Source organism: Abramis brama (genome assembly GCF_963993115.1).
Source record: "Abramis brama genome assembly, chromosome: 5".
NCBI lineage: Eukaryota > Metazoa > Chordata > Actinopteri > Cypriniformes > Leuciscidae > Abramis > Abramis brama.
This window is the reverse complement of record NC_139967.1, coordinates 8,489,621-8,505,189: the sequence shown is the minus strand read 5'-3', so window position 1 is coordinate 8,505,189 and position 15,569 is coordinate 8,489,621. Positions and strand designations below refer to the sequence as shown.

The 15,569-nt window shown below is 36.1% G+C and overlaps 1 protein-coding gene across 1 annotated transcript; it reads left to right on the top strand.

The window, feature by feature from the left end:
- The first annotated feature begins 1,403 nt into the window (after positions 1 to 1,403).
- figla (folliculogenesis specific bHLH transcription factor) lies at positions 1,404 to 9,186 on the top strand. Its single transcript, XM_084114886.1, has 4 exons — positions 1,404 to 1,738; positions 7,005 to 7,154; positions 7,258 to 7,347; positions 8,711 to 9,186. The coding sequence occupies exons 1-4, from the start codon at positions 1,505 to 1,507 to the stop codon at positions 8,891 to 8,893; spliced, it is 657 nt and encodes a 218-aa protein (XP_083971012.1). The 5' UTR covers positions 1,404 to 1,504; the 3' UTR covers positions 8,894 to 9,186.
- Positions 9,187 to 15,569: the final 6,383 nt, after the last annotated feature.

Genomic DNA, 15,569 nt, shown 5'->3' with positions numbered 1-15,569 from the left:
GTTATGTCAGACTGATCGATGTATGTTGTATGATGTAAGACCGATAAGAACAGAACAACTTTATCCACTCTCAATCTGGTGATAACGTGATGCGTCAGATTAGGTTATCAATTCATAAAAGTCAGTTGTGGTTTTATGATTTAACAAGGAAGTAATGAAGATGAACAGGATGTTTACATTGGATTATTTTCAGACATCACCACGCTATGATGTTTAGTTATTTATTATTGAATTTTGCTAGGAATATTTTGTGGATTATGTTTAATCCACGTTTTTATACATCTTCTCTCTGAAAAAGGATATTGTTTTAAAAAGCATATACGATTAAGTAATGCAGACAAATGACTCACCAGTATGATGCATTTCCACTTAACTGGTTCATAAAGTATGATTTCTTACAAAAGAAAGGTGATAGACAGTATGTGTTCAGTACAATGCCACTCGCTCAGACTGAAGGCTATAATGAGCGTATTTGTGTAAGTGTGTAATTATTCTAAATGAATATGTTTATGACCAGTGACACTTTTGTACAGTTTCACTGAGTCAAGAAGTGGGGATGGATCTGAAGTAGTATCTACTGAAAGGGAAGAAATGCAACAAAAAATAATATGAATGATGATGCAATGTTTATGCAAATGCAATCTGCTGCAGTGCATTCATGCTTATATGTTGGTACAAAAACGTGACCTGACAGACATGAACAGCTTATCCATTGTTGTTGCTGTTGTTTAATGAAAATTGAAACACTGTTGTTGAAAGTTTGAAACAAAGGAGAAGCTAAAATGAGTAAGACAGGATGGCAATTCAATCTTCATGTATGCAAGTGAAGTTTAGGCAACAGTTCTTGTGACAACTGAACTTCCCCACGTGGCAACTATCCCAGTCGTCCCATTCAATTAAAAATTGTTTTATATATATCGGGATACATCGGGATATCAACATTACTGCCAGCAGAGTAAGAACTTTAAGTTCAATCACATCAGTCGTTTTGGAAAGGATTCAGGGTAAAATTTATTTTTCATGCAGATTCAAGAGATAATACCCTGCACTGCCATCTAGCGGTGAAGCCTGAAAAGCACATAATCTACATCAGTCAGGCTGGAGTTTGTCGCAGGTGCTATCAGTTAGAATTAGATTTTTAATGAGTCATTTGACCAACTTCTAGACCAATAGATTCTACAGTATGATCAATTACAATTATTTTTTTCTTTCCAAACATATCATTTGCTTTACCTGTGTTATTTTAGACCAGAGGTGCCCAATCCTGCTCCTGCCGATCGACTGTCCTGCACAGTTTATCTCCAACCCTAATCAAACACACCTGCCTTTAATTTTCAAGTGATCCTGAAGACCTTAATTGCTTCAGGTGTGTTTTATTAGGGTTGGAGATGTAGGCCTACTGTGCAGGACAGTCGATCGGCAGGAGCAGAATTGGGCACCCCTGTTTTAGACTATAGGCCTGCTGAGCAATTTTCTCATTTAGTATTTTAAAGAAAATACACGAATGTCAGGTGAAATGACCGGCAAGAAGTTCAGGTCCATAGTGGGTCTCATGAAAGTCCCAGAGCGCGAGCTTATGGGCGATATTTTGTTGTGCGAGAGCGCTGAACCTTCACTTCCCGTTCACGTGAATATTGGTAAATTTGTCCGTTTGGACGACGGCCAGTACCTCGATACGGAGGACCGAGATAAAGCTGTTAAGAGACGACAGCTTGCAAACGCAAAGGAGAGACTGCGGGTGAGTGTTTGCAAAGTTCACGACAGCAAGCATCATTTGTTTCCAGCATTTGTACATTGCTGCCCTCTTTTGGCGAATGAAGCGCTGCAGGTTTACATTAGTTCTCTAAGTTACGGTGCTGTTTTTACTTCAGCGTTTCCCAACCGGGGTGCCTTCTGGCGAGAGCAGGGGTGCCGTGTAAAAACCCCATCAAACATTTAAAAATTGCTAAAATGTGTAAAAAATAATAAAATAAATTACATAAGTCTATAAGTCTCTAATAACAACAAATAATGCGCACAAATGTATAATAAAAATGCAAATCATACGTTTTCGGGGTTGAATTGAGGAGGTTGCGCTTGCGCATGATTTTATTCCCGTGCCTCATTCCCAGTGCGTCCACATAAAGCTGCCTATTTTTTTATTGTTGCACTAACGGTCAAATACACACGAAAACATTGTCACAACGTCCGTCTTGCCGCGTATTCACAAACACATCGGTTATGTCCGTGCTGTTGTCAACGGTAACGCGTGCGATTCATGTTTTCAGTTTTACGCGTTAAAAATATTTAACGCAATTAAAGCAGCATCCGTTTTTTTTCTTTCATCCTTTGGCTAGCGTTACATTATATAATCACGTTCTTCTTCATGCAAATGCTTTTAAACCATGCAAGCGAGAAAACACAAAAGAGAATGCGCTGAACGCAGACGCACAGAACGATGCGCGCCAGAATCGACTTCTCTTTCACGGTTTCGCTTTGAGTATCCTCATGAGAGCAGTCTTAAATTAGTTAAAGTCTTAAATGAACGTTAAGAGTTGTGAGAAAATGGGATCCACATGTGCAGCACTGACATCAGAATCAAATAACACTTCATTCATAAAAAGATGCCATTAAACAATTATTTTAAATATAGCCTACTGTCTTTATGTTGTTTCTACATTAATTTGGAGATTAACTGTGAAATTATTACATAAAATGTATTAAAAACAAGCTATCTTGTGCAATTATAACAAAATTATCCCAATATAAAAACACAAATACACTGAGTCAGCAAACATTTAGGTGAGATTTGCAATGGTAATTGAGCAATGTTTATATATGAATAAAAGCTTTAATTATACATGTCATCATGTAAAGTGATCTCTTCAGAAGAAATTAATGATTTCCTAGACTTTAAATGGATGGACAACTTTTTTTTTTTTATAATATTAAAAATATCTATATGACAGTAGGACTATACCGCAGTTCTTTGTAAATTGATACATTTCAAGGTATAATATCAAAGTAGTATTGTGACAACACTAGTGTAGGGTGCCACACATTTTTAAAAAAAATTTCAAAGGGTGCCTTGACTGAAAAAAGGTTGGGAAACACTGTTTTACTTGATGCCATTCTGTGATGGAAACTTTACGTTTCTCGAATAAATCGACAGACTTGCAAAAAGTGATGGTGAATATGTAAGGACCATCCATTAGCCCAACGACGGAATCCAACGGCCTGGCGAAGGTTTAAAGCGTGTATGCCTTTTCAGCGCTCCAGTGAAGTTCACTTAATTTATTGGAACTTAGTTTTAGTATTGCTTTAGCTCTACGCTTAATCTGACTCCAATTTCAAATCATAATCAAATTTAGATCGTATTTCTGATTAGAAAATAATCATAAATATTGATTATGAATTAATTTAGATCTTTGATTATTCTGATTATCCCATACTTTCAATTATTCGTTCATTACGGACCTAGTGTCGCTTTGAGACGTCACGTCGCGACTGCGCGCTCACGATCACAAACTAGCCAGTCCTGAAATAGTCAGAGGGTGCAGTACAAATATTTTACCCTATGCGGCCGCACACTACAGACCCATAGGTGTAATTTATATAATATTTGCAGCATACAACATGCTAAGTCAGGGAATAGTCAGAAATCAGAAGGTCTTTCTAAGATGTGCCCCATGGTCCATTCAAAGTGCCTTCAGTTTGATCTATTCTGGACAAAGGTTTGCGGAAACACCAGACTACACATTAATCTACTGGAAATAATGATTTCAGAAGAATGCAGAATAAATCAAGGTTAACATTTATTTGTCAGGTAAAAATGTATTATGCCAATTACAGAAGTAAATTATTAAAAGCCAATTCAAAAAATACATAACATCATTTACTCAAAGATGACTCTAAAAGTAAGTAATGTTTTCCTGACAAAGACACACAGTAATGTGTCAGGGTTTTCCAACAGGAAAATACTGACATGCATTACTGTGTGGGGGATGTTCCTGGTAAAAGAGTCCCAAAGTGTGTTCTATTCCCTCACCTTAAATACCAGATCAGAACAGAAGGGGGGTTAAGCAAATGTTGTTTAGAGTTGTTTGGGCCAATCCATGTACCCCAGGGGGGTAGCACCTGGTTTCTGGAGATATCCTAAAGAGATATCAGCCAGAGAGGAGAACAGGATTTCCCTAAGTTCTCAATCTTTTTCATTAAACCAATGACTGCAATGAAATTAAGACCATTTTACCAATCGCACTGTGCCCTTTTAAATGACACCAAACATGAAAAGGAAAACCAACATATTCACAAGATACACCATATGTGTTAAAAAGACATTCCTTGAGGAGGGAGAGGGGGATGCAGAGATGAGGAAGAAGGACAGTTTGGGCAGGACAGTGTCCTGTGCTCTCTCTTTGCTATCTTCTGTCCAGGGTGCATTTTACTGCTTTATTGCAGGGTGCGTTTTGTTTTGACAGGAAAATCAGTTCTTACAAATATAAATGTTTTGCCCTTTTTGCATAATGTTTCCATTTACAGCTTGACTGAAAAATAAGCTACTGGTCAAAAATATTCCTTCACAAGTCTCATTTCATCTTATGCTCTTCACTGACTCTCTTTCCATGGTAATGGCTCCAAGTACACTATAACTTTTGATAAAACTTTAGGGTGCAAGGCAAGCACAACTAAAATAGCCTGCTTGTAATTTGTGTAAAAAGGGCTGAATGGTTTTTACAATAAATATTGTAGTGTTTTTATTTTATCCTTTGTGATGGATTGTCAGTGCAGGTGCAGTAAAATCATCTTAGGAGCAAGTTTCCAGTTTTAATATCAAGTAAACTGTAACAAAAGAGAGACAAAATCCATTTGTTTCAATCAAAATGCATGTGCTATACCATGCAGACTTTCAATCCTTTTGTTAATCTCGTTGTTTTTTTTATTTTTTATTTTTATGGCTTTACAGAAAGATTGCAGTTCCTTTTTTCCTTCTTTTTTTAGATCTCTAATTGACTTGCTGAAAGATTTGCTCTTCAAAATCTCAGGGCCAGTGATGGTGTATTAAAGGCCTTCCTGCTTCAGCTGGAACACTGTTCTCCGGCTTCTTTGGCATTTCAGAAAATGCATTTTTATTTTAATAACTACAGCTTTGACAGAAATAAATGTTCAAATGGCAGGTCTTAAAGTTCCCCTGGTGAAAATCAAGCTTTCAATGTTGTTTGTCTATGTGGTGTTTCAAAAACGGGCACCCTAAAACGGGCAACCCGTTTCCTCATGTTCCTCATTTCTGGGAGTCACATAGTTTTTATTGTCTTTTTTGGGGCATAAGAACGATTTTTTTTTTTTTTTTTTTTCATCAAATCCTTTTATCATTTATCACAGCCTGGTCTGTCTTGTGTATGCTGGTCACATGATTTGCTTCAAGTTTTTTGTGATAAATTAGTCAGCCTGACCTAAATCCAACATGGCTACCGGTAGTGCAGGACATTCAGATTGAGGAAAGAAAATGTATATTAAATGTACTTTTCTTCTGGAAAAATAATAATAATACTGTTAACATTAATTGTGAACATTGTCTTAAGGTGCTGAAGAAAATTAATATGTTGTTCATGATGTTATTTAGCACGTTTTGAAATATGTGACTCCTGAGTCACGTTGCCTGTTTAGGGTATAAAAAAAGGGATTAACCCTAATTTTGACCATCTTTGTATTTTGAGTTTAATTCACTATATTACAATTAAATCCTAATCTAATCATGACCAGCTATATATCGTTGGAAAGGTCTAAGACTCCTAAATAGATATTTTAGCACTGTTTTTTGTTACAAATTATGTAGGAACAGTAATAGATGAATTTATGACAAGAGTGCACCTCAAAAAATCTACATCATAACAGGAGTTCTGGCGTTTGTCACAAAGTTGATGCACACACTTTTAATAATTGGAACTTCATGCTTAAAGTTCATAAAACATATAATCTAGTATTTGTCAATAAAAAAAAGATAAAATATTATCCTCTAAAAAGTATAATATATAGGCTATATTATCCTCTAAAATATATTTTTATCGCCTTTATTACATCACATTTTAGTAGTTATCATAAATTAGGTATCATTTGAAAGCTTACAAACTCAAATTCATCCTGTGAAAACCGTTTTGAAATTGGATGTTGCGTTACCATAGAAACGGTAGAAATGGCACCACCCCTATTGGACGTAATTATTAAGTAGGCTATGCAATGAACACTGATTGAATGCGTTATTCTCTACATTTCATTTCGACTTTTTTTCTCAAAACACAACGACTGTATTCTCGAAATTTAATGAGTTTATTCTCAAGATTGTATTTTGACTTTTTTCTCGAAATTTAACGAGTTTAATCTCGCATTATAATGACTTTAATCTCTATGTTTTTTTTTATTTATTATTGCTTGGCCCTAATCCTCTTCTGTAGATCAAAGATGATTTTTAAGGGATAAAATTGCAGGGGGACTTTAAGACTAATGACCATGGATTTAAGCTGTAATGCATAATTGTTTCCTTTAAGTCTGCTCTCTCTGAATGGAAGCTCTCAGGATTCCAAATATACAATTTGCAATTATGGAAATTTTCCAAAATTTATAGCCTAATTAGAGAGACTAGCTGACTTTCTCAGAGTTGATCTAATGCATTGTGACGCATTCACTTTAATTAGTCCATGATGGTCGTTCACTATGATGCTGGGCTACAGTAAAGCATTTCTGTGTTTAAGTCATTATATTTTGTAAAAAAAAAAAAAAAACGTAGTAGAATGGGTTTGGAATGGGAGGGTGAGTAAATTATGGAATTTTCACTATTGGGTAACTTCCTTTAAAAACCAAAATACTGATCTTGATCTACCCTATATTGTATTCATCAGGGCTGTGTTTCCCAAAAGCATTGTGAGACGAGTTTGTTCCTCAGCTCCATTTTTGTGTTATTTCTTTGGTTCAGTCAAAGATGTTGTGAAATGTTGCCTGTTAATGGTGTCATCTGCTGCTCCACTCAGGTGAGGAGCCTGAACAGCATGTTCTCGTACCTTCGCCGTATTGTGCCAGTGATGCCGCGAGATCGAAAGCCCAGTAAAGTGGACATGCTGAAGGCTGCAACGGAGTACATCCGGCTCCTCTCAGCGGTCCTCAATCATACCTCTGCCACTGTGAGTCAAGCCCCACGCCATTCCCTTTTGTCCTAGAAGATATTACAAGACCATTCATATACAGTACGAGTGCAAAGTACTTGATGCCGTGTGTGTGTTGCAGGGAAATGGGAATGCAAATGTTTTCCTGGACACTGGAATCAACTACTCAAGCATGGAGAGTGACTCTTCTGATCTCTGGAGCATGGAGGATGTGAGTTCACTGACGAAATGTTCTAGAAGTGTGTAAAATATGTTTTAAGTAAATGCTTTCAATCAGATGTCACACTAACATTCAAAAGTTTGGAGGTTTTTGTTCCCCTCTCTCTCTTGGCCACCAAGGCCGTGTATGTTGGATCAAATACAGTAAATCTGTAATATTCAGTGTTGGGGAGTAGCTAACTGCAAGTAGCAACCTTATTAAACTAAATTTTCAGTAGCTTGACAGGAGCTAAGTTGCTTTTAAAGCAGTGTAGTTTTTCCAGTGAGCTAGTTATGAATATGCAAGCCAAAGATTAAAAACACTGTCTGTGCATTTACAGGTGAATCATAGCCTTTTTAAATGAATTGTCCTGCTTTATTGCATATTTCAGATTTTATGATGACCTAAATCTGTTTAATCTGTCCCACCACAGTTTTATAACAACGTTGTGTTTGGCACCATTGCTTTGGCAAAGCATCTGTCAATCGAAAAATAATCGTTCTTCATTAACAATTATTCAGTTGTTTGTAATATACAATGTCACTAGCTGCGTTTACATGGACACAATCGGAATGAAATCAATCCGATTGATGAATCCGAACAAGGTGTTTACATGAATGATAAACAAAATAATCGGGTTGATGTTCGCGTTTATATGTCACAAGTTTCAAATCGGATCTGATGTTTTGACATGCGCACACTGCACGAATATACAGAGTTTCCCGCTTTTCGCGCATAAATATTCTCCCCTATTGGTTCTTTATTTGTTTTAAACAGCAGATGTAATATTAATCTGTATTTTGTCATAATTTAGAGCATATTAACCGTTTTGCCATGCTGCTTATTGATCAAGTGTTTACATGTTCTCTCGATCGGATTACAAAAGGGATAAACCACCCCTTTCAATCCGATCGAAATTTAATTCGGATCGAGCTCAATCGGATCGATTAAGGTGTTTACATGAAGGTTTTTTAGTCCGATTGAGCCGTCAATCCGATTATAAGTGTCCATGTAAACGCAGCTACTGTAAAAAAAAAAAAAAAAAAAAAAATCTAAGTAGTTTTACTTTTTCAAAAGAGTAGTTAGACTGTATCTTAACTACTTTTGTAGCTTGTTAAACTACAAACTACAGTTTCAGAGTAGCTTCCCCAACACTAGTAATATTGTAAAATAAAATAGTTTATATTGGAGAAGAAAGTTGTATTCCTATGATGTCAAAGCTTTATTTTAAGCATAATTAATCCAGTCTTCAGTCTCATGATCCTTCAGAAATCGTTCTAATATGCTGATTTGCTGCTCAAAAAACATTTATTTCTTCCTTTTTTCCTCTGAAATCTCTGCATGCTATCACTGTATCGCCTGATCTCCTCCTCAGGCCCTGGAGTTGAATCCCTTTCTATCTGAGGACGTGAGCTTGGCTGCTCCACTGGTCACTATGGCGACAGGAGCGGACGATGACATTGATCTCAACAACATGACAGTACAGTGTGTCGTACCAATGTACATTGTTCAGGTCGGCTCAGAACAATCGGTGGTAACGAGTACACTCTCGTCTTAGTGCCTTCTTTTGGTGCTTTGAATCACTCACATTTTTCTATATGTGACTTCAAGATCTTCACTTCATGCTATTTGTGCCCTTTATCACTAATATTACTAAAATATTTGAAATGTCAGCCAAGATGAGTTGGATGGTTGCCTGATGCTGAGCTCTCATGAGAATTTATTTTGTTGGATTATTTATTTTTTCATAAATGTAAACTCCATTAATTATGGGAGGAAAATCTCTATAAAGTTTATTTTGAGTCTTTTCTGCTGCTTTATGGTTTACAAACATGAATAAATTGTAAATGCTAATTAATGCGTTTTAATCATTATTCCAATTTTTCAACATCAAGGTTTAAAAGGCATATGTCATTGACTAATGACATTGAAAATATGTCTTTGCATGTTGAATTTATATAGCTAAAAAACATTTATGCGAAAATCTGTAAAAATCAAGTCTACGCACTTTAGTTTTCTTAATCTCTCTTAAGTTTTTTTTTTTATGACTTACAATTATGCATAATTACAAATCTATACTTTTATTCCCCATTTTGTACTTTTTAAATGGGGAAAATGATTCATCTAGGCTTTATGCAGAACGTCACATGAACAAACGGGTCTCATTGCATCCGCTTGTCGGAGAAATTGTTAATGGCAGCACAAACTGATAGCGATTGGCTAACCTAGCTAGTTATTTTTATTTTTGTTTTATTCTATTTAAAATCCCCCTGTAGTCAATTTTATCCCTTAACTCATCTTTGATCACAAATTACATATTTAAACTTTTTTTTTTTTTTTCTTGAAGAAAAATTCATGCTTTAAAAAGCTGTATGTAACCCTACACCGTTGCCTCATTTAGTATATGCAGTTCGATGAATATGCAAATTAGTATGGGTTGAATATAGTATCAAAATGATTAACGTGCAAGCACTATAATGCATGAACTTGATAAAGGTTGCAGATATGTTTTACTATCTACAACCAAATGCCTTTTAACTTGCGTGTGTAAAATTCAAAATTGAATGAATGTGTAGCAATTTGTTCAATTTTGAACAAAATTTCGGCAGCAAAATTTATTTTCAGGCCAATCACATCGTGTATAGAGTAGGCGGGGCGGGCTTAACATAATGACGACAGAGTTGCGACGGTTCCCTGCTACTTGAAAACAAAGAAGAATGACTGCTGCTGGAGAACAGTCTTTCGAATCGGCTTTGGCCGCGACTCTGGAAGACTTGGAGTTAAGTTTTTCTTTGAGAAAAGAGCAAAGAACAGCACTTAAGTCATTCTTAAAAAAGGAAGATGTGTTCATAGTTTTGCCAGCCAGATTCAAAAGTTGAATCTATCAACTAACGTTAGCTCCGCTGTTGGGAAAACGCTCTGGGGTGTGTTGTAAAGTTTTCTTTGTTCGAAGCAGAGACCAGTGAGACAGTCGGGATCGCGTTCAACAGAAGTTATTCTTTATTGAGAACTCCGCCGTACGCGGCTGTAGAAACGTCCAACATGATCTGACTGGGGGAACTTTACATGGTATCTTATAGGCCATTCAGTGGGCTGTCCTTAAAGGTGCTGAACTTACACACAGCCTTAGAGATGACTGCTGAATCTAATCATCTAAAGACAATAGAGGCAATTACCCCCAACTGAGATAATGGTACCCCCAAATTGTATAAACAACACATGGTCACGAGAACCAAGACTAGGTAAACATTCACACATAGTTCAACTCTTAGTAGAAAGACCAAAGACTAACAATCCCCCTTCAAAGGAAACTGTTAAATCTAATCAGTAAATGGATGCCCTCATGTTCACCTTGAATGCCCAATACAGTATAGTTCACCTTAGTTTTTTATGTGATGTTATGTAGGGAAATAGGATCAGCAGATCTAAAAACATATTCTTAAATTTTAACCCTTCAGGTGCATTTCCCGAAAGCATCGTTGGCCAACTATGGTCGCAAGTTCCGTCGTTACCAATAGAGTTCAATGGACATTGCGATGAACTTGCGACCATAGTTGGCCAACGATGCTTTCGGGAAACGCACCCCTGGTTGGTTGAAGCGATGTCCTATTGCGTGCAGAGGGAATTTGAAAGACAGTCGTTTATCCCACCCCTCGGATTGAGCTGTGACTATGGTGAGTTACCAGACCTAACATCTTGATGTAGGTCTGGCTTGCCAGGCTAACAATTTGTACAAATAGAGACACTTTTTTTGTGAATACAAATGTTTTCTTTTGTATTAGTGTATTAAAGTAATAGCCTACAATACAACTTGTGTGTGCAAAATCCAGAAATGCATGAATGTGCAGCATTTTGTACAAATAGAGACGGTTGTTAATACAAAACCTTGATTTTGTATTAATGTAGGTCAGCATGTGCATGCAACAAGTAAGATGTGCATTTGTCGATCAGGTGACTCGCGTGCATTCATTGACTCTTTCTGAGTCAATCCCTTCCAACCACACAACTTTGCGATGCTGTTTGCGAATGTTCATTGGAACGATGGTTTCGGGAAACACTGACTCGTTGAACTATGCTGATAACGACGGAACTTGTGACCATAGTTGGCTAACGATGCTTTTGGGAAACGCACCCCAGGACAGTCATATCCAGTCAGACCGACCTTGGTCAAGTGGGGTGCACTAGATGCCATTGCAGGCATTCTCCTGTTGTCAAAACTTTGTAACTTAATTACAAGACATTAAACGATGGAGAAAGCATTTGTGTTGTCTTTTAATTCATTTAATTAGTATTGCACACTGTGAACCAATCCAGTGGTGTTTTGATATGGCATTGAAGAAATTAGCCCTACATCCAACCTTTATACAGGACGTGAGGCAGTGGAAAGCTGGTACAGTGAAATTAAGGACTACAACTTTAGTAGGCAGGGATTCTGCTCCAAGACAGGTGAGTCTTATCTGTAAACACTCTGGGTTGTTAAGTTGGCTCTAGTCTCTTTTACAACACTGACTCCTGGTGGTTTCTCCAGGTCACCTCACACAGGTCGTGTGGAAGGACACGAAGGAGTTAGGAGTTGGACTGGCTGCTGATGGGAACACAACTTTCGTAGTGGGTCAGTACCTTCCAGCAGAAAACATCACAAATGGGGGTTATTTATAAAAAAAAATGTCCTACCGACAGGCTCCAAAGTAGACTCAAAGCCCTCTGGTACAAGTGAGTACACTTTCAAGTGAATGGTTATTTCACAGTATCATGATATTTATGAAGACATTTGTTTCATGTTTTTTTCTTTATCCTTAATATTACACTTTATAAATAATATGAATTAGTTTTATTATTAAATTATTAATAAAATGTTACAGACTACTTCAAATATTAGATATAGTTGATGTTCATTACAGTATAGTAAAAATGTGATTTATCCGGCAACATTCAGCTGACAAAGTGTGTCCAACGCATGGTATATCGGGCATTCCTTCAAACAGAGCACCCTCAGTTCCTCGCAGTACTGAAATATCACAATCAGGAGGAAGAGGGGCTCTTCATGTGCCAACCAGTTAAAAGGTAAGTTCAAGGGATAGTTTACCCAAAAATGAAAATTAATTACTCGCCCTCATGTCGTTTGCAAACCCATAAGACTTCGTAACACAAATAAATTTGCATGTTACACAGCGCGTTTGAGCTTCAGTAAGAACCAATGAGGTTTGTTATTGCGCGTCAAGCAGGTTCGCTTGAGCTTCTGTTTATGTTCGCTGATCAATGTTTGAATGTGAATAAAAACCTAAATTATATCTGTTTATCATATAAAGTAATCGAGTCTCATCAGACAATTTGGACTAAACCGCTCAATTCATAGGGATTAGTTTTACGATCTCTTTATGAACTTTTTGAAGCATCAAAATGTAAGTTGCATAGCTGTCTATAAAGGGAAAGAAAGCTCTAAGATTTCATCAAAAAGATCTTCATTTGTGCTCCGAAGATGAACAAAAGTCTTACGGGTTTGGAACGACATGAAGGGGAGTAGGCTAAGTAATGACAGAATTTATTTCTGGTTAAACTAAGTTTGGTGTGGGAAAGGTACCTAAAAATCAATGCAATTTGTTATATCTAAATATGAATAAATGGCAATTCAATACATTTCAAATTGTGCAGCTTTTCTTCTCAGCACTTTTCCAATGGTGTCCTCTTTGAAAAAATGCAAACACACAGGTTAAAATGCACCTTTTGGCTTATTTATCTGTTTAGCCATAATGCAAATTAAATGTGATAATCCATTCTTTCTTTGTACTGTTGTTTTATGGTTTCTGAAACAGCATGTGCACCTCAATAGACCTTATTCACAGCAGTGCCATCTTTGATTTTTAACGGGAATGAAAGTGAGGCTGAGAAGGACAGACGTGCATCTCTGTAGTGGGCTGTCTTTATCCTTTCAGTCAGCATGAAATGTGCTATCTGCAATTAAAATAACTATTTATACAAGATATATTTATTATCTGCACAGTAAAACACTACGGTTTTGACCACACAATGAAATTCTTATTTTGCAAGTCTCCCTTACACAAAAATATACAATATAAATACAAACAGTGAAAAAAATAATTTGTATTGTGCAACAATCAAGACCCCAGTTGTGTCATGATCTTGTTTGTACATGTGCGGGATATAAGTAAGGGATAATGTAGAGCGAGGCGGTTATTATAGCAAATACAACCCCGACGCGAAGATCTTGAATCAGCCTGAAGGCGTTGTATTCGCAATAACAACCGCCTTGCTCTACATTATCCCACTTATTACATGGCTACCTACCAAATAAATCAATAATTTGACACAAATTATTGATTTTAAAAAGGAGTTTATTGATTTAAAAAACGATTGTATTGCTTCCACTAAAGAAAATAGTCCGTTCCGCGTCCACTACGCTCTGTTTTTCATGGCAACGGTGTGTTATACTTCGCAGCGGTCTGTTATCAAGAGGGGTCAGATAATTTTTCTGATATTGTGAAAAAATATAATTACAGTTACAATACAAGTCAACTCCTATTTTCACTGTAGGAACATTTTAATGTAAAGCGATTTCAGACACCCCTATCGTGGACCGTACCATTTTTAACCACCATGGCTAGAAGCAACGGAGATAGAGAACGACTTCAACTTCTCAAGCAAGTGTCAACGTTGAATGACAAAACGCTAGTTTAATAAAGTATCATTCTTTTCAACATTCCTTATTTGTATATTCAAAAATATTAAAAATAATTAATTTAATACAGTTATTTTTCAATGTAAATTATTTAATTTTATTGGTAACAGCCTAGTGTCTAATTATTTTAATTGAATATATTTATCAAATTTAAGAATTTGAAATGAAAGATGGAGCATACATTTAATAAAATTAGGGTAAAATGCCCTTTATAAAGGTACAAAAAATTATTCTGAGTGTTTTCAAACAGTGATGTAATGAAACATTGACAATTTAAGCTTGAAGGGAGTAAAGCCTCTGTTTAGGCTATTAAGGAAATGTAATTTTGCCAAAAGAAGAACTTTTATTTTAAATAAATGTTTATTTTAAATCAGCCTACTTCAGTGTGATATGTTACCATATTATCATGCTTAACACTAAGAATTTGAATAATTGTAATAGGATGATCAGATGCAGATATCTAAATCAAAGAATATAGGTTGGATTATTTATTTTTAATAGTGGATTCGGGTGACTCAAAGTGCACCAGATTAATGAATTTATCTTTAAAATGTACAAAATTTTCTGATGATCTACAAAAAAAAAAAACACATTTAATTATCTTATTAAAATACATTATTATGATTTTACCACCTCCGCCTCATTTTGAGCCAGGAAAACCCTGAAATAGACAATAGGCTTCTTGTAAAGGTATTACTTTTACTAGTAATTAGAATGGTATTTCAGTGCACTTAACTTTCTAATTTTGGGGAGTTGATCAAAACAGTTCTCTTTTGGATATATAATAACAATGAGATATTCTGTAGCCTACTGATTATCAGTTTGTCGCATGTTTAGACCTTGTATGTGTGTTGCACACATGTTGCACTTGGTGATCACGGTGGGGATTGATATGGTAGTGGACCATGATGGTCATAGAAGAAGTGAAGGAGCAGTACCCCCCCCAATTATGGTGGGGTAATTCGCACTCTGAAATAACGGACCGCATTCATAGATGTATATCTAGTTGGATGGATGGATGGATGGAGAGATAGAGATGGAGAGATAGATAGATGTGTATATATATATATATATATATATATATATATATATATATATAGATACATACATACATACATACATACATACATACATACATACATATATATATATATATATATATATATATATATATATATATATATATATATATATACACATCTATCTAATATATTGCTCAGAAAAATAAAGGGAACACTTTTTAATCAGAGAATAGCATCAAGTCAGTTAAACTCCTGGGATATTGATCTGGTCAGTTAAGTAACAGAGGGGGTTGGTAATCAGTTTCAACTGCTTTAGTGTTAATGAAATTAACAGCAGGTGCACTAGATGGGCAACAGTGAGACAACCCCCAAAACAGGAATGGTTTTACAGGTGGAGGCCACTGACATTTTTTCCCTACTCATCTTTTCAGACTGTTTTTCACCAGTTTTGCATTTGGCTAGGGTCAGTGTCACTACTGGTAGCATGAGGCGATACCTGGACCCTACAGAGGTTG